Here is a 19,152-nt window from a genome sequence, read left to right as displayed (position 1 = left end):
GGGTGGGAGGGTTGGGGTGTGTGTTCTAGGCGACTGGTGTAGAGGGGTGGTTCACAGGAAGTCATGTGGTTTTACACTTCACTCTTCGATCCCTGTAGCTGTTTCCATATTTGGAGTTGTTGACAACTGAAAGGTTGCAGCCTCCTTACATGACGAACAAATCCACAGATTGAGGTGTGGCTGCTGATAAAAAAAATATCATTAGCACCTTGACATGATCACCATATCACTTCTTTCTATTTTGTGTCTGAATGTGTTCACTGTAATACTGCCAAAGATAGCATAATAACATGGTTCATGAAGACATGGTACATTTTAATACCACTATTTTCTGGTGCCATTAATCCATTTTCCACGTTGTATCTTTTGAACCATCGACAGTTGTCTAAAAAAATAGGTTGCAACCAGGTTTTTTTTTCTTTTTCTTTTTTTTTTTATAGACTACTGGACTTCATTAATGCACAGTAACCAAAGATAATTATGATCATTGGCAATATAATGGAAAGACTGAATGGCATTTAAATGGTGTCTTTGATGATGGAGAATGTGAGGTCAGTAGTGTAATATCAGTGAGTGTGATTGTTAGAGGAGAGTGCAAGCTGCTGTGAATTGCTTGGAGAGAAAGATATCCAAACTTCCATGCATGAGATCATCTCAGTTTGGTGAGTGCTGGATACTGAGCCTTTTCCACATGGACACAGTTTGCATCTGCCTGCAGTGTTTTTGATGAACCGAGTTTGTTCTTTTTTTCAAAATATACCCAGCATGTTCATTTAAAACACAGTGACTTTGAACTAGATAAAAAAGAAGTCACTAAAGATGAATGAATGAAAGCAGTACATGCGCCATGCTTCACCGTACATGCACCATATATACTCTCATGTTAATGAGTGTGTTCCACAAGCTTCATATCTGACCCCCAACAAGAAAGTACAAAAAAAACTCATACTCCTGTGACTTTTTTTGTTGGGTTCCTCAGTATGGCCCTTGAACTTGTCCCTTTCTCTTGTTACAAATTTGACTTTTCTTCACACTTAAATTTGATTTTATTTTTATTTTTTTTTAAATTCTTATTAACCATGACCAATTACCTTATTATTGGCTAGTCGCAATTGATTATTATAATCACTTGATCGCCTTAGTTTATAATTCCGAAATTTTGGTTTTTACCCATTAAATGTAGGCTCGTATAATAGTGGTATCAGTTAGGTGAGTGACGCATCTACTAAAGGGAGAAAAAAAGAAACTGAAAGAAGCTGTGAAACAAGCCTGGAAAAGCATCACAAAAGAAAAAGGCAGCCGTTTGGTGATGTCAGTAAGTCGCCAGCTTTATGCAGTTATTGTAAGCAAGGGATATGCATATATTATATTAAATGTTATTTACTATAACACTATCTGTTCCGATACTTTTGTTCACCTAAAAATCGGGTGGTCTGACACAAAAGGTAGCGTGCTCGAAGCTGTTGAACACATCCAGACATAAATATCAGGAAATGAAAGCTGATATTCTGATCTGTCATCTCATCATATTCATCTTTTGATCTCAAACCCAAATGTCTTCAGTGTATAGCAAAACCAAGAGAATTGGCCTTGCTGTTGTAATACTTTTGAAGGGGGCTGTAATGTTAGCGCACCTCTAAATGCTAAACTAAATGCTTGGTTCTACATTTCTCCTCTCTCTCTCTCTCTCATAGGCTGTTGGGTCAGGTGGTGCAGGCTATAATAGATTATCATTTATGGCACGACAGAAGTAATAATGGCAAGACAGGTCTGGACTTTACATTAAGCCATGTGCCCATGGAGGTGTGGCTGCTGGGGTCACTGTCCACTGTGCTGGTGGTGCTGATCAACGAGGCTGTCAAACTGCACGAGATCAGGTACGGCCCGATCCGATCGAGAGAGAAGTGAAACGTTTTCATTCTGATTGTCGGACTGTGTAAATGAAATATATTCACCTTTTAGAGCGCATTAATTGCTTATAATATAAATCTTGTCCTTTTCAGGGTCCGTGTGCGTTACCAGAAGAGGCAGAAGCTCCAGTTTGAGACAAAGCTAGGAATGAACTCTCCTTTCTGAGCTGCTGTAACACGAGTCTTTTTTTGCTGTAAGATCACTGTTCCCATTGGTGAGCAGTGGAGTAAGAGGAGTTGTTTTTTTTTTTTTTCTCAGTGCCTCACTCCTGACACTAACTCACAAACTCTGTGCGTTCCAGCATCGCTTCAAGCCACCAGAATACCGAGACGGCATCTATTCTCCATCACTAGCTTCCACGTTCAAATTTTCTTTACCTCTTATGGTGTGAGTTATGTGTATGCATGCTCCCTGTGGTTTGGCTAGGAGAAAACTGTAGTGTTATGAGTTTAGTACAATTGGTGTACAACTAAAGTTATCTTAAAAATGACAGGATGATTATAGATGGACAATCTCCTTACCTTGTAATGTAACGGTATGCAAGACGAGTGTGGAAGTTTTAATAAGGCACATTGTGTGTTGACTCGGATTTTAATGATAAGCTAAAGAACTATAGGACTTAGGAGGATATTTTTCGGTGGTTATAGGTAGCGTTTAGAAAGCAGAAGCAACATGCTGTTTTGTCTTCATGTACGTTTCTTCACACCAAATACTGAGGAATCTTTTACATACATTTAAATGTCAATGTTTTTGTACATCCTTCCAAATACCTCATGTCTAATGCTTGCCACAGAGATAGTTTTGCACTTACACCAACTCAAGTAAGTTTATTCAAATAAATAAAAAGGTGTGCTTATCAAACGACACTATAAGAGTGGAACCGCTTTTAACGAATGCTCTGACTTGATATGTGTCAGCCAAAATAAGAGCCAAAATTTTGCTTACTCGCACATCCTTTGATCAGATGGATCACTATAGCAAATCGATTCTCTACACTTCTGAACTCTAACCATTTCATTCGATTCCACAGATGACGGTCTTGTTATGGGTTATACTGGTGTGATTGAGTTTATGGCTGTTCTACCTCTTGCTGATTGCCTCGAAAATATTCTACACCATCAGTGGCTCAGTGGTCAAGGTAAAGGTTGTGAGCGAGTGATCAGAAGATCAAATCTAAGGCTCTCCAGAGAACCACTTCAGGCTTCTTGAGCAAGGTTCTGAATCCTCAACGGAGTGTCACGTTGGGTAAATGCATCTGCTAAACGAATAAATGTAAATAGAAATGTTTAAATCGGGGAAAAAAGGGGGCTTTACTGATCAATATGTGATTATTAATATGGTTTATTGAAACTTACCAGCATTTCTTCTTCCTTAGAGGTGATGTTCTGTTTAAGGCCAAGCAAAACCTCGCTGTGGCTTTAATGCAGTGTGGCCACTAAAACATTGCTTCAGATTGCCTGCATCACTTTCTTCCACTTTCTCGCCCATTTTGCCGACTTCTAATCTTCCATGTACTTCTCCTCTCACTGAACACCATATAGAGTAGTATGAGCTCTTCATGCCTTTTAGCTCTTTTTCATATCTATTAAACTACCTTTAGTATAGATGTGTTGTAAGTACTTATTCCTTATGCTTATACATGACTCCATCCTACTAGTCTTAACCAGCCTTTACTTAATAGTCCCTGCATCTGATGCACTTATTTATTTATTTATTTTACGGCACACGTCTGTATTTTTCATGGATAGTGCATTATATTTAAGAAGGCCTTTTCCCACACAGTTGCTGTGTCTGAATATGTGCAGAACATCATGACTTGTGTCTTTACTGTACTCTTTTCACCATGTAGGCAGATCTTCACGTTTATACACAGAATGTATTCAAACAGTGTTGGTCCTCCTGCTATGTTTCCACCTCAGGGCGGTTTGAAACATCTGTATAAGCATCTGTGTATCAGACAGGGCAGTGATATGAAACAGGCGTTAACTGAGTGAGAGTCTAACTGCTGCTTTAGTGCTGGTATAGAAATGATAGAAGGTGACATGTTGGGGTAATCAGCAGAGACGTTTGTATTATTTTTGTTGTTGTTTGTTTGTTTTAATGCACTGATCAGTTCTGTGTATTGTTCTGTTTTCAGCTTGTGTAATGGAGCATGATTGCACAACTTTTTTTGTATAGTTCTGGAATATTTTTGAATATACGAAATGATTAAATATATGTACATGTAATTTTTGTTGACGTATATGCATGACTTAAGACATTCACGAATGCAATGGTTAAACTTTCGAGAATGTTGGATCTTGCATGCACTGCAGATGTTGCTGGGGCTTCCATCATTCATATCAGCCTTAGCCAGCCCTTTGGAAACATGCCCAGTCTCTCTATTGTACAAATAATTGTGCAAATAATAAGAACAATAAAAAATAAACCTGCATTGGTTGGTGCCAGCTACTCATGAAAAGATTGCTATTTGTGAATGTTCACAAAGTTTATAAATTTTTAAGATATTTTTAAGATGTCATTGATTTGTATTTTTTTGCCAATTGATTTGTGATCTTTTAATAAATATCTTCATTTCTAAAAAAAAAAAATTATATATATATATATATGGTGTTATGTTTTGTATTAAATATAAAACAGGAAAGTGATGACCTTCTGTGAATATTTTTTAAAATAATGTGACAGATTTTGATTTAATACATTTTTATAAAACTTGCTGTATTTGAGATATTTAGTTTTGAGTTTAATTGACTGGTACCTTGAATTTGATGTATTCAAACCACAATAACTTAGTCTAACATGGTTTCAGAATAAATACATAAATAAAACAACTAATGACTACTATAAATAAAGATCATACATACAAAGTTTGAATACTGATTTATTTAAATATTAGTACTGAGGTCATAAAATATTTCTCATCTCAGCCTTGCATCGCTAGCAGTGTGCCAATACTGCTCAGGCTCCAGTTGGGGGCGTGGTCACATTGTAGGCTCCGCTCGTGATTGGTTACCGAGGTTTGACCTGCCAAATCTCAGCCAATCGGCTGTGTGTAATTCCGGGCTGTGCTACAGACCTGCACTAGTTAGCAAGCAAGACATTTCTTTGACTCATGGTCAGAAGGTTAACAGCGTTTGCTAAACCGTGAAAGATTGCGTTTCTCATCTGCGGTTACATTTGAAAGGTAATTATAGTGTATCTGTTAAGTGTTTACATTTTGCTTGCTCTTTAAGTTCAGCATATAGTTTTAAAATCGGCCAGGGTGTGAAGGTGACTAGCGCGCGCGTGCGTGCGTGCGTTGCTGCTGTTTCATGCTTCATATTCGCCATGTGCATTATATTTGTATACAATCCTTATCCATCTCTTCATCTTGGATAACTAACACTGCATTAGCTTTCCCTGATCTCCACACTGTGTACAGTATAACCAGTTCACTAGAAGGACGCCATCCCTGCTGAAAACAAACAAACAAACAAACAAACAATAGAAACAATCATAGAATTTGTAATGGTTTTAATTGTTATAATGGGAATTTGGAAATTGGAAATTGGTTTTAATGGAAACTGTAAGGGTCCCTGTGGGTTTCTACTGGTAATTTGTTGCCTTCAACTGGTGGCATATGTCTAGTGGATACTATTAATGATAATGGTGATGGTTTTTATGGTTACCTGATGGTTTGTAATGGTATTTGTAGTGTAAACCATTGGAATTTCTTTGATGGTTTCTGTTCTTTGGTAATATATTATCTTTATCCTCATAATAATAATAATAATAATAATAATAATAAATAACTGCCAATTGTTCTGCTTGGCTCCTTTTCCACCGTTTTGGAAAACCAATTGTTGATGGGTAGAATATGAGACACAGAAAGCACCTTGCTTATAGCTTATTAAAATGACAAAAAAAAACTGCTTTAAGTGTAAAATAAATTCTTCAGACCCTCTCGGAACAGATTTCTTTCACGAACGTTATTACAGTTGATGCGAGAATATTCTGGCTGTTTAGCTTATTCCTGAACTTTCCACAGACAGAAGACATGTTTTTGAGTTTTTGAGGTTTGCATTTAATACAAGGGACAAGTCAAACAATCTAATCATTACACTATATGCTCGATGGTTTGTCGACACCTGACCATCACACCCATATGGGAGTCTCCTCAACCACCATTATTGTGTAGTATCCGCCTGGATGATGCGACGGCAGCCATAGTGCACCAGAAAGCCCACCACACACCAGCTATTAGTGGAGAGGAGAGAGTGATGTAGCCAATTCAGAGATGGAGGTTATTAGGGGGCCATGACCGAGAACGGCCAATGGGGGAATTTCATCAGGACACAGGTGAGGTCCATGAAAACATGGCTTGAAAAAAGTCGGTGTGTAAGAACTCGAGCGACCTGCACTGAACCCAGACCTCAAACCTACTAAACATCTTTTGGGATGAATTGGAACACTGACTGCACCCCAGACCTCCTCACCCAACATCACTGCCTGACCTCACTAATGCTGTTATGCCAGAATCCTAACAGCTGTGCTCCAAAATTTAGCAGAAATCCTTCCCAGAAGACTGGAGACTGTTAAAGCAGCAAAGGAGGGACCAACACTATATTAATGCCCATGGTTTTCATACAAAAGAAAACAAACACACCGGGGTCTTCTGGTCAGGTGTCCACATTCTTCAGGTTATCATATAGTGTATAAAAACTCACTAACACATTTAGTAAAGTTAATAACTTAAGGTTGTGATTTCCACCAAAATAACTATGCATGTACGCTTGATGGACCCTACTTTGAGAAGCAATAGTTCTAATCTAATCTAATGGTTGTGCTAGACATAAAATCCGGATAGGCTGGGTATAAACCTGTATAAACAGGTGAAGGACCACAGTACAGTCCCTTTAATTTAAATTAATTCACTCATACACAAATTTGATTTGTGCAACACATTGGACAGTAGACATTGTCAAAAAAAAAACAAACAAAGCAGCTTTTCGGTAAGCCGGATGCAGATTTAGATTCTTAATGAGGAAGCCAGAGTCTCAAGGAAAAACTCCCTGAAGCAATAAGGATACTGTATAGATCTGTAAAGAGAAAAAGCTGAACAGTACAAAGTGTGTTTATGGGATGTTCAGTATGAGCATATTGTCCTGGGATGGGCACAGGACAGTCTTTCTGATTACAGCAGCAGTCTTTATGTACAAATCTACAGTATCCAGGTGAGATGATCCACTAAAGCAAGGTTGAGTCTTGGACGTAAACTGTTTTTGAGAAGTGCAGATCTTTAAGGAGTCAATGTGGGAATAGAGGCAGAAGGTGAGTGGCAGCAGGAATGCACATAGAGCTCCAGAGAGAGAGAGAGAGAGGGCAAGAGAGAGGGCAAGAGAGAGGGAGTAGATTATTACTTATGCTAATATTATAAAGTGGTTTAAAGGGGTGTACATTGAAAACTGGTGCTGTTCCTGGTGTAGTAGAATTCCTTCTTTGTCTCGATTATGACTTCGCTCCAAGATGTGATTTATGAGCTTTTAGTCTTTACTGAAGTGAGGGTGAGCTTAAGAGGATTCTGTGGTTGCAGTTCTGCATGTTTCTTTTCCAGTAAGAACCATTTTGCCTGGTGGGCATACTCTGTACTGCAAAATGGTATATCTTGTCTTACTAGTAGTCCAGTGAAGTGTGGTTTTAACTCCATACTCTATGCTCCTTACCAGCCCATTAGTTCACACCCCATGGCCTTGTGGAAGTCTGACAGAAACATAGAGGCTGCTAATGGGAATGTTTGAGAGAGGAAAAAACAACAAAACTGGTGCCATGAGAAGTGGAGTAGTCCAGCCTCTTTTGAGCTGCTTTACTGCATACTTGTGATTTTCAGGAGCTTATCTAATATCGCAGACCTTCTATTTATTAAATGCGATGTTTGTGAGAAAAGGCCATTTTTCTCACAAAGGTTGTATTAAGGTACAAGCCAATAGCCAGTCTGCCTGTACTCGAGATTTTCATAAATGCTCAAATGTAATGCAAGCTCTGTTGTTTATCTGAATTCTTTGTTTTGTTCAACTTGAGATGTCTTTAGATAAAAGGTGTAGGTGCACTAAGGGGGGAAAATACAACTGCATTTCATTTCCAAAAAAAAAAAAGAGAGAGAGAGAGAATGACACTTAGTGTCATAGTGTCAGGTCCAGTTTTGCCCATAATATGGGTTATTTAGTTTGTATGCACTTCCTTGTTTAGAAGAGCCAGTCCATGGTTCAGAGCATCGGGATCGGTTCTTTACGGAAATTCCAGTACACAGAGATCAATAACACTCTATCCTATACCGTGTCTCTCCTGTGTCAGGTTCAGTCCAGTGCTTGGCTGAATGGCAGTGGTACAGGAGGGTCCGTGGAAATGCCTGAGCACAGGGAAGAAGGTGGTGCTGGCTGCAGGCCTTTCTGTAGGGGCCACAGTGGGCTACATCTTGTACCGTCATATTCGGAGCAGCAGTGGTGAGAGATGTTTACCTGCTGTGATGACTCTAGTTTAATGTAGTGATCTGTTATTTTAGGGTTATAATGGTAAAACTCTTTCAAGGTTCATTTCATTAATTGTTTTTTGTTGGTTTTTTTGGGGGTCACTGTTCTGTTTGTATTCTGGCTTATAGCCAGCTCCAGAATTATTGGCACGCTTGGTAAAGATGGGTTAAAAAAAAATAAATAAAAATGAATCCCCCAGGTTCACATTACATGCACCATAGCCTGAAGATTGACATCTCTAGTCTACATAATTGGCATTAGTTATTATACCATTTAGCACTGGCTAGGCAGCTCTGACTAGTTTGATTTTTATCATTGGATAAGATAAGTCATTGTAAAGATATTATCCAACTGCAATTTTCTCTTTTTTTATTTTATTTATTTTTCGCTCTGCAGCTCAACAGCAAAAGACAGAACAGTCCAGGTTTTCTGTGCCCCTCGACGTGTACAGATCTATTGCAAGGCACCAGAGCACCTTTCTGGATCTAGTGAGTTTTTCTTTTCCTGATTTATTTTGTTTCTGTATTTATTTTGCAACTCTGAGTGCCTGATTATTAAAAATCAAATTGTTTATAATATAGGAACATTTTCTTAGCTTGCTGTTCTGACCTTTCACCTAAACTGTACCAGATTGACATTGAATTGGTTACAAATGGCTGCAAAGGTTGAAATGTTTATTTGTTTGTTTGTTTGTTTGTTTAGGTAAGTCAGAAGTCAGGAGCTAAGGTAAACGTGCTGCCGAATTCAGAGGATCAGAGCGCTGTGTGCTTCTTGCTCCAGGGCACAATGCAGCAGAACCTCTTGGCTAAATGTGCTCTGGAGAAACTGGCCAGTGACAGCGAGCTCATCAGTGATGTCTTAGAGGTGCCACAGACTGCCTTCGGACGAGTCATAGGTCCTGCACTAAACTTGACTTCTTAACATTTCTTGATTTCAAAATTGTTCTTCTGCCTCATTTGTTTCAGGAAAAAAGTCAGTAGACTAATAAGAGAGCCTTTGGTGTGATAGGTCGTGGAGGCGAGACGCTGAAGTTAATTAGCCGTACATCAGGAGCTCGGGTGAACTGCCCACGTGAACGAGGTCGCAGCTTAGAGGAAAAGGGCAAGATTACGATCATGGGGACACGGCAAGAAGTACTACGTGCTAAGGTGAGGTGGTTGTATATGTTGTGAGGTTGTGAGGTGGTTGTATGCTCAATATAAGGTCTAAAGTAGCAAAACCAAAACAGGGATGTTTCCCGCAGTGACTGGACAATATACAACTTCAACAGGCAAATAGTTTAGCATAACCCTCTATCCACCACATGTATACAATTACCACAGAATCAAATTTCTGTATTTTTCCTTGTATTAAAAAAAAGAACAGAAAATCTGTCTACTCCAAACAATCCTATAATGCAAGTCTAAGAGCAACTGCTGAAGTCTTATCAATAAATATTTTACAATAATTGACCATAAAACAAGAATTTAAAAAAAATACACCGGTTATAGTTGATCAATTATTATGAGACAGACATTAGAGAACTTCATATCAATGCTGCTCAATGTAGTTTTATTTAACGTTCCATGACTGGAGCAACTTTCCATAATGGAGCTGCAGCTGCTCTTAGACGAGAGTTTTGAGTAAACAGTTTCAGTTTTTTTCTCAGGACAGAGAAAGCTGTCAGTCCTTGTTTGTGGTAATCACACATACTACAAATGCTGTAGAGATTCGGCTGAAAATGGAGAAATATTCCTTTACGTTTACATTGATGGCATTTGGCAGATGCCCTTATCGAGAGCGACGTACATTTTGTTTCATTTCTACAACTGAGCAGTTGAGAGTTAATGGCCTTGCTCAAGGGCAGTGCTGGGATTTTGAACTCATGACCTTCAGATCAGTATTCCAACGTCTTAACCACTGAAACCACTAATTAGTTTTAGGAACTCTGTTTCACGGCTTTTTTTGTTCTTTTTTTTGGTTTTGTTTTCCTTCAGGACTTGATTATGGAGAAGGTGATGGAGAACGAGACGGTACGAAAACGGATCAGCCAGTCCTCTGCCCTGCGCCAGAAAAGGAAAGCTCTAGAACTGGAGCCAGTCCACAAACCTCAGGGCCCAGAAACTGTTCTCATCGAGAACATGAATGGAGATGATCTGCTCTCTCCACTGACCGAAGTGGGACTGATTCAGGCCAGTGGCTCTAATGGGTTTGCCAATAGTGGGGACCACACAACGGAAAATTCGCTTAGATCAGAGGAAGAGGAGATTTACTCACCAGCTTCACCATTGGAGTACTCAAAATTTGAAAGTAAGCACAGCAGAAGCAGTAGTGGTGTTGATGTAGTAGCTGAGAGTATTGTTTTGGGTTTTAAGTTTAAAAAAAATGCCTAAAACGGTTCAAGCCCATTTTTCTTTGATTTCCCATCAAATATAGCACTCACATTACTTCCTAAAATTGGGCAAAGGAAAGTTTTAGTCTTCTCTTTAGTCGATCACCATTTTGGTTTGCTCGTTGGGGAGTTGTATTAGTTTGTTGTAGTAGAGGTACAGTAAGTGACTGATCATGTGACCTGACACTAAATGAATGCAGAATTGCTGTATACCAAAATAATTTTCACCCTGTTAAAACCAGCTGAGAAAAGTTCTCTATACTTATTAAACACTACTGAATATTACCATTTCCATCACCTACACTGACCCATTTTAAAGGCATTAAAATGTTTTCTGCCTAAAAGGGAATGTTTATTGTGGAGTATACAGTAGGGTACAGTGATCAGAATGCTCATTAATATTTCATCCGTCTCGTCTAACCAGTCCCGAGTCCAGACCTGAGCTTCCAGCCTGGTGAGCATTTGGAGGTGTATGTGTCTGCATCGGAGAATCCCCAACACTTCTGGATCCAGATCATAGGTGTCCGATCGCTTCAGCTGGACAAGCTGACTGCTGAGATGAGCCGTTTCTATAACGATGACACCTTGCATGTGAGTTTAGTGAGTTTCTCCTCGTTTCATAAATGTACCTTTTTAGCACACACGGTTAACTGGAAACGGGTGTCCGTGCTGTCCAGGAGCACAGAGTGGACGCTATAGTTGTGGGGGACATTGTGGCTGCTCCTTATCAGGACCACGGCACATGGAACCGGGCTCGAGTGCTGGGCCTCCTGAGCTCTGGTTTGGTTGATCTGTACTACGTGGACTTTGGGGACAATGGAGAGCTGCCGCGGGATCAGTTACGCAGCCTGAGGTAGGAGTGATTGAAGTTCCTGAAGGAGACCTGAGTGATCTGTTCGTGTTGGTGTCTACTGGGACTGATCTTTTGTGCCGTTACTGTGTGGTTTTAGGAGTGACTTCTTGAGCTTGCCCTTCCAAGCCATTGAGTGCAGTCTAGCAGAAGTGCAACCTGCAGGTTAGTGCTCATGTTTGTAATGAAACCGTGACAATAAAACATATGCCAGTGCAGATTTCATATTCTTATTCAAATAATTACACGTTATTATTGTTGCAGGAGATTTTTGGACAGAAGATGCACTGGATGACTTTGAGAGAATGACGTACTGTGCACTGTGGAAGCCTTTACTAGCTAAACTGTGCAGTTACTCGCACACTGAGATGTCTTCCTGGCCCAGTGTAAAGCTGTATGATAACAGCCAGGGAAAGGTCAGAGTACTTTCTATTTCAAAAATTAATAATTTTACAGTACAGCATTGTTGAATCCACAGTTTTGATCAGGAAGTGTTGATTTTAATTTTCTGTAACAGCAGCTCTGGCAGTAGTGCCAGCTGTAATGCAAGTCACAACTTTGCATTAATGCAATTAACTCATATTAATACACCATTTATAGTAACACCTAATTCACAGAGATTGTAACAATTACAGGAAGTATTTATTTATCGTTTTTTGATATGTTGAATGTAGGAAGTAATTTTTCACCATGAGTAGAGGAAGAGAGCGAGGAAAGAATGGTCTGGATGTCTGTTTTTAGCTGTTCTAGCACTAACACAATAGCTGTTCAATGATCATTGGAACTTGTTTCAGACGTTCTATTTCGTTAAAGGTAACTATCAAAGGATAGCAATTTGTTGTGGTATAAGATGAATAAAACACTTGCTGTCACATGCTGTTATAGGAAAATTATCATTTGTCACCAACATACTGTAGGACCAGATATTTTACATAACATTTTCCCCATACGTGTGTGTGTATAAGGCTGTGGATCTGGGTGAAGAATTGATTCGCTTGGGCCATGCAGTGAGCTGTCAGGATGAGGGGAGCGGGCTGAGAGGAGACCATGACGAGCCAAGGTCTCTGCAGAAATTGTTGGTAAGTAATATTAAACACCACGTTTCTCTCTAAATTGGAAATTGGGAAATTTTCTTGGCTCCAAACATCAAACGAACAAATGTCTTGTTGCTTGTTTACAGGATGACATGACCGGGGCCACCTCAGAGTTGAGTATGTCCTGCATAAGCTTGTCAGGTTAGTTCCAAAAGTGCCAGAGTTTACTTCAGGGACTGGTTACACCAACAGATCTTAACCGAGGCAGTCTTTACTGCTCAAAAGGTTTGGATTATTAAACAGGACTTGCGCCTAGACTCAGATAAGCGGAGTCTGACGAGAACTCTTGCTGAGAAACCTGTGTTCCTAAGCAAAATTGCCAGTTGTTAGACTACTACTAGCCCAATACCCATTACCTTGATGACTCATGCTAACAGCAATGGAACAAAAAAAATGCAGAAGTAACTTTTCTAATGTTTAAAAATGTAAATAGTAATTGAATTATACAATCTGCACAAAGCCACAAAAAGATGTGCGTTAGGTTTCACAAATATTTTTCATTATTTGCAAGTAACAAAATGTCAAATGTCACTCTTCAAATCGGGACTGAGATTGAAAGGGTCAAACTTTGGCTGCTGTCTGTTGGTACTGTTATTGGTACTTATTTAATGTTAATTTTACGTTATGTTTTGAATTGTTGTCTTGTTACACAATATACACCTTTTAATGTTTGTTTTTATATATTAATTTAGGTACATAGCTTTGCCCCCCATGGGGCTGCACATTTTTGCAGTCAGTAATAGACCTGATGAAATGGCTAGTGCTTAAAATAGATATTATAAAAGCAAATAGTCAATGTGAGTTGATTCCTGCTCCTGGCTAGGCGTGACATTTATGCCTGATCTTAATTTAAAAAAAAAAAAAAAAAGTCTTAAAGTGATTCAGAGAAGGTTATGAACAGCTAAGTATTCAATCAAGTGTTTTCCCTGTTGGTGAAAATGGCCCTGAACTCAAATGTGCATGAGTTTTATAATTTTGTGTCTTCAACACAATATACAGCCGGAGAGCACAACATGGAAGTAAAAGGCCTGGCCTGGCAAATCCTCCATCAAATCATCACCCCATCACACTTTTATCAGATTACATGTCTCTCTATAAATAACAACAATTTAGACATCGTGTGTTAAGGTTCTACGTGTCCATCAGTGGCAAAGCAGTTGACTTGGTCTTCTTCGAGCTGCCCCAGCTTTTTAGATGTCGAGCGAGCTGATGTAGACGGGAATTCCTCTGACAGCCTCATGGCTCCTTCTTCATCGCTACTCTACTCCACACCGTCTCTGAGCCTGAGTGAGCTGGTCAGCCATGTTCTTGAGTCCTCAGGCTCAGTGCTGTCTCCGCCGAGCCCGGATCCAAGACTCATTCCTCACCAGAGCCTCATGACCTGCTCAGACCTTCCAGCAGCAACACAAGTAAAGCATATGCAAGGGTTCTCATCGGTCACAACATACTCCTCATCTGCCATAGATGTCGTGACATCAGCACTGGATTCGATCAGTCTGAGTGATAGTGTCTTCCTTGGGACATTCTCCAGCAGTAGCAGAAGCAGCAATGTCACATCTCCTTCAGAGCTGATGGAACCGGACTCTTCTCTCAGTACCTGCAGTGAGTGTGTGTGTAGCAGTAGCAGTAGGAGTAGAAGTAGTGATGGAATAAGAGGTGTCTGGTATGACCTTACGTCTTCTCAGGACTCCTCTGAGACGTCACTCAACACCACCACGCCCACATCATCCACAGCTTCCTCGTCCTCCTGTCCAGCTTCCTCGTCCTCCTGTCCAACTTCCTCATCCTCCTGTCTGACTGAGTCTGAGGACACGACCCCTATGACCTCCTCCTCTGAAATCTATGTCAGCTCTGACCTGTCAATTGCTGAGGATGCAGAAATGCCTGATGGAGATCCATCTGAACCAAGCAAGTCTCACCAAAAGTGTAGTGTTACCTGTGTGTGTGATAGCAGTAGTAGTGACAGTGATGTCATTTACATTGGTGCTACTAAATCTATGTCTGACCCCTCTGTTAATGGAGCTAATAATTCTGATGATTCTACATCTAAGATCAAAGTGAAAAAGCAACAGTTAATAACCGGAAGGACCAATGTCTCAAGTGAACGCCTTGCTGAAGGTTTAAAAGAAAAGACGGAGGAGGTCTGTGAAGAAGCTATGCTAAGAGAGAAGGTCCTGGAACTTGAAAACAAGAAGGCGAACAGTGGAGACGGATCAGTAAGAGGTGCTGCTGGTTTAATGGATAACGTGGGTAAAGGAAAATTCTAGTGTATTGTAACCTAATCACTAAACACCACACCTGTAGCATATGTGTAATTTATCACAGAGCAGGATTTCAGCATGGTTTCCCTGTACTCCCTGTTTACTCACTTATACAGGTGCATCTCAAAAAATTTGAATATCGTGGAAAAGTTCTTTTTTTTCCGTAATTGAATTTAAAAAGTGGAACTTTCATATATTCTAGATTCATTACACATAAAGTTAAAGATTTCAAGCCTTTTTTTGGTTTTAATCTTGATGATTACGGCTTACAGTTCATGGAAATCAAAAATCGAGTATCTCAAAATATCAGAATAAAGAATTTATAATACAGAAATGTCAACCTGAGAAGAGCTCTAATCAGCTAATTAACTCAAAACACCTGCAAAGGTTTCCCGAGCCTTTAATCTCTCAGTCTGGTTCAGAACACACAACCACAATCATGGGGAAGATGAAAGTAAATTTTGCATTTCATTTGGAAATCAAGGTCCCAGAGTCTGGAGGAAGAGTGGAGAGGCACAGAATCCAACGTGCTTGAAGTCCAGTGTGAAGTTTCCACAGTCAGTGATGATTTGGGGTGCCATGTCATCTGCTGGTGTCGGTCCACTGTGTTTTCTCAAAAAAAAAATGAACTTTTCCACGATATTCAAATTTTTTTTAGATGCACTTGTAGTAATATTCAAATGCTGAGTTCATGAAAAAGTGGGAACTGAAGTTTTTAACTGGGTAGGTCCATTAGTACAGCTCATAATCCCCAATCAAAAAACCTGACTTTCTCAGGTGGTCACATTTTGCCAAGTTGGAAATTCATCACATCATTTTTAACATGACCGTACCCATAAGTAAGAACATGGAAAATCAGTGTATTTTAAGCCACTTACCTAGACATAGAAGTCTATTTTTGTGTTTGATATGTCTAATGATTACTAAATACATGAAGGATAGTTAAATAATTTAAAGTTGTCTTTTTTAAGCATATTATGTTCATTTTTTTTTCCACTCTATTAATGGCAAAATACGAACTCCTTCACTCTACATCCATTTGAACATAAATCATGCACTAAACAATGTACCACGTTTAAAAGCTATTTGAGAGCTTTCAATATATTCTCAGAAGCCAAACAAGCATGAGCTTACTATGAATATCTATTTTTCCTGACCCCCAGTGGAGGCTGTTTGAATGCTTTGAGGTGTAAAGAAGAAACTTCAGATTTCCCACTTGTCTTGAAGGCTGTGTTAAAGAATTTGGGACCGTTAATAATTGTGTAAATAATAAATACAAACTACAAATTTGTTCAGTCTAAACAAATAAAGGTTTTAGGATGGGACAAACATGAGGAAAATGTCTTACCAATGACATTTCCTCCAACTTTCAAACAATGGAGCAGTACAGCACTAAATATTTGGTTATTTACCTTTTCCATAATATGTTTCATGCTATAAACTGCTAGTCGCCCCCCCCCCCCCCCCCCCCCCATTGCACATCGACTACATTTGTGGTGGATGGTGATTGGAATGAAATACACGCATGTCCACTGGAGCACTATGGGAGTGGCTAATTCTCAATTCAGAAGATAAAACTGCTCACTATAACTGGAAGATGTGGTTAAGATGGGGTTTCTTCACAGAAGCATAAAGAAATTAATATCACAGCAGAGGGTAGTATGGGATTTGTGTGTTTTACTTTAATATTGTTCACAATACAGTGTTTTAAACGGGTGCACAGAATTGAGTAGTCTTTTGTCACTGTGTATTCCATGTTTGTTTGTTTTTTTCTTTTGTTTCATCTTTTGCAGAAGTTGCCTCAATATCTGGAAGTGTAGATGATGTTCTTGAAGACGAGTTTAACTGATAAAAGGCCAAAGTCATGTATTCACAATGGTAAGACAAGCATAAACCTTTATGTAGTGTCTTTTACCCATTTATACCACAGCGCTGTCGAATTTAATTGGTCAGAATGTGATTTTCTTTTTTTTTCCCCCTTCCCCCCTGACAGTAGTGATGGGTGCAAGGCAAATCTTAAGTTTATATTTATATGTGCACATTCTAATACACTATATGGCCAAACGTTTGTGGACATCTGACCATCGCACCCATATATGCTTGTTGAACATCCCATTTCAGATTTAGTCGGCCTTTGCTATTATAACCTTCACACTTCTGAGAAGGCTTTCCACTAGATTTTGGAGTGTTTCTGTGGGGACTTATTCTCATTTAGCCACAAGAGCATTAGTGAGGTCAGGCAATGATGTCTGGTGAGGAGGTTTGGCATGTAGTCAGTGTTCCAGTTCATCCCAAAGGTGTTCAGTGGGGTCAAGATTCTGTGCAGGAGACTTGAGTTCTCCCATACCAGCCTTGGCAAACCATGTCTTCATGGACTTCTCTGTCTGCATAGGGACCTTGTCATGCTGGAGCAGGTTTGGGCTTATGGTTTGGGCTTAGTTACAGTGAAGAGAAATCTTAATGCTGCAGTATACAAAGACATCCCATACTATAGGATGTGTGCTTTCACTTATGTGAGCTTCCAACTTTGTGGCAACATCTTGAGGAAAGACCACATAGGCGTGTGATCAGGTGTCCACAAACTTTTGGCCATATGGTGTATGTGATTGTTTCTGGAGTAGCAGTTAATTCACAGGTACACTGAACAAAAATAGATTTAACAAAAATGTGTAAGTGTTGTGACAGTTCCTGTGAGGGAAAACTAGCATTTTTGGAAGGAGTCTCCAGTGGAGTGCTTTGTTCAGGATAAAGCTGTAACGTTACATTTTCAACGAGGGAAAGTCTTCAGGAAGGAGGGTTTCTTGTTCAAATGAGCTGCATTTTGTTATCATTCATTTCAAGAGAGGGAAAAAGAGAGAGGGTGAAAAAACATCTGTTTGTAGCTTCTGTAACAGGAACCATCTAACTAATGTTACATGGACAATCCACGACATTAAGTGTAACTATAATCAGATTAAAAAGTACAGTGTCATTCTTTAATAAATTAAATAATAATAACATAATAATCTTTGGCAAATTTTTATGGAACAATGAAATAAAACACATCAAGGGGTCTGTTATTAGAAAATAATCATCACCACCCCGTCATTGATTGTTTTCTTATAATAAGACAGCTCATCGTGTTTTATTCCTTACATATGCCATTAAATACATTTTGATTAAATTAAAGATGTGCTCATTAGTTTTGATGTGATTTGAATGACTGTTTTTGTTCTTTGTCTTTTCCTCTCAGAGACCACCTGTATACACTCTGCTGGCATGGACCTCATGCTTCCTATCTGCAAACACAAGCCTTATCTCACTGTGCTATATGTTCTGTTTATTTCTTTGTCACTTTTTTCTGGTCTGTTGCTGTCAGTGTTACAGATTTTGTTTTACTCACTTTGTACTGAACTACATGAGAAGATTTAAGTGATGACCAGAGGAGAAGTGGAGCTCAGGGACTTTGAAAGTGTGTGCTATGGAAATGAACCTCAGTATTATTCTAGTTGTGCACTTGGGTGATTAAATAGTTTTTATGGAAGTTGTTTGAAAGCATGTGTAATTAATTTACTGTACCTTTTGTTATTTATGTTGTGCATTTCAGGGTTTATTAACATGCTTGTAAACACCTATTATAAGGATATGAATATAATAAAATAGAGTATTGTTCTACTCTGGTCTCTTTCTCCTCATATTTAGTGTTCCTTGTTCATATAGGAACTGTTTTAAAGCTCTTTTCAGTGTTGTTATTCAGAATGTAGGCCTGAAGTTGATCTAAGACACAGCTTATCTAATTGTAGAATTGAGAATTTTAATATGATGAATGAGTGTTTAAGTAGAATCGATATAACACTTGGCAGGATGTTCGACCACGTCACTTTACGTTTACTTCAAATAAAATTTCATATTGATTACAGAATCCTTTTGCTGACTTGTACATTTTTGCATGGCTTGGCACCACATCAGTACTGTCCACCACACCTGTTTACTTTTTACTTTTTCAGGAAACTGGCTTAGGACAATATTAGTACAAAACAGTACACTATAGGGAGTTTGCATTCCAGTTAATGGAATTAAGTAATACTGAGCGCAGTATTAGTGGTTAGCATATTCACATCACACCTCCAGGGTTGGGGGTTTGACTCCCACCGTGGCCCTGTGTGTGCAGAGTTTGGAT

The 19,152-nt window shown here is 39.2% G+C and overlaps 2 protein-coding genes across 8 annotated transcripts in view; both read left to right on the top strand.

Annotated features, from left to right (window-relative positions):
• tmem94 (transmembrane protein 94) overlaps window positions 1–4,035 on the top strand; it is a 33,996-nt gene extending 29,961 nt beyond the window's left edge. For 4 of the 7 annotated variants that reach the window (XM_053640392.1, XM_053640390.1, XM_053640388.1 and 1 more), the window contains 2 exons: window positions 1,695–1,877; window positions 2,004–4,035. In XM_053640392.1, the coding sequence (XP_053496367.1) occupies window positions 1,695–1,877; window positions 2,004–2,076 (256 nt within the window). In that variant the 3' untranslated portion in view covers window positions 2,077–4,035. The remainder of the gene's footprint in view (window positions 1–1,694; window positions 1,878–2,003) is intronic. The other 3 variants (XR_008387552.1, XM_053640391.1, XM_053640389.1) reach the window with 3 other exon arrangements.
• Window positions 4,036–4,181: 146 nt separating this feature from the next.
• Window positions 4,182–18,360, top strand: tdrkh (tudor and KH domain containing). Its single transcript, XM_053640395.1, has 14 exons — window positions 4,182–5,095; window positions 8,242–8,390; window positions 8,814–8,905; window positions 9,120–9,312; window positions 9,426–9,565; window positions 10,394–10,706; window positions 11,213–11,379; window positions 11,466–11,641; window positions 11,739–11,803; window positions 11,903–12,054; window positions 12,604–12,717; window positions 12,819–12,873; window positions 16,787–16,871; window positions 18,226–18,360. The coding sequence occupies exons 2-13, from the start codon at window positions 8,264–8,266 to the stop codon at window positions 16,840–16,842; spliced, it is 1,650 nt and encodes a 549-aa protein (XP_053496370.1). The 5' UTR covers window positions 4,182–5,095; window positions 8,242–8,263; the 3' UTR covers window positions 16,843–16,871; window positions 18,226–18,360.
• The last annotated feature ends 792 nt before the right edge of the window (window positions 18,361–19,152 follow it).

The sequence above is a fragment of the Ictalurus furcatus genome, chromosome 13, assembly GCF_023375685.1.
Source record: "Ictalurus furcatus strain D&B chromosome 13, Billie_1.0, whole genome shotgun sequence".
Classification (NCBI taxonomy): domain Eukaryota; kingdom Metazoa; phylum Chordata; class Actinopteri; order Siluriformes; family Ictaluridae; genus Ictalurus; species Ictalurus furcatus.
Note: the sequence above shows the minus strand (reverse complement) of the source record. Positions and strands in the feature narration are given on the sequence as shown.

Coding starts and splice junctions, on each gene's coding strand:
- tdrkh (XM_053640395.1), top strand. CDS start 8,264: ATGGCAGTGGTACAGGAGGGTCCGTGGAAATGCCTGAGCACAGGGAAG. Junction 11,380..11,465: donor ATAACGATGACACCTTGCAT/GTGAGTTTAGTG, acceptor CGTGCTGTCCAG/GAGCACAGAGTGGACGCTAT. Junction 12,055..12,603: donor ATGATAACAGCCAGGGAAAG/GTCAGAGTACTT, acceptor TGTGTGTATAAG/GCTGTGGATCTGGGTGAAGA.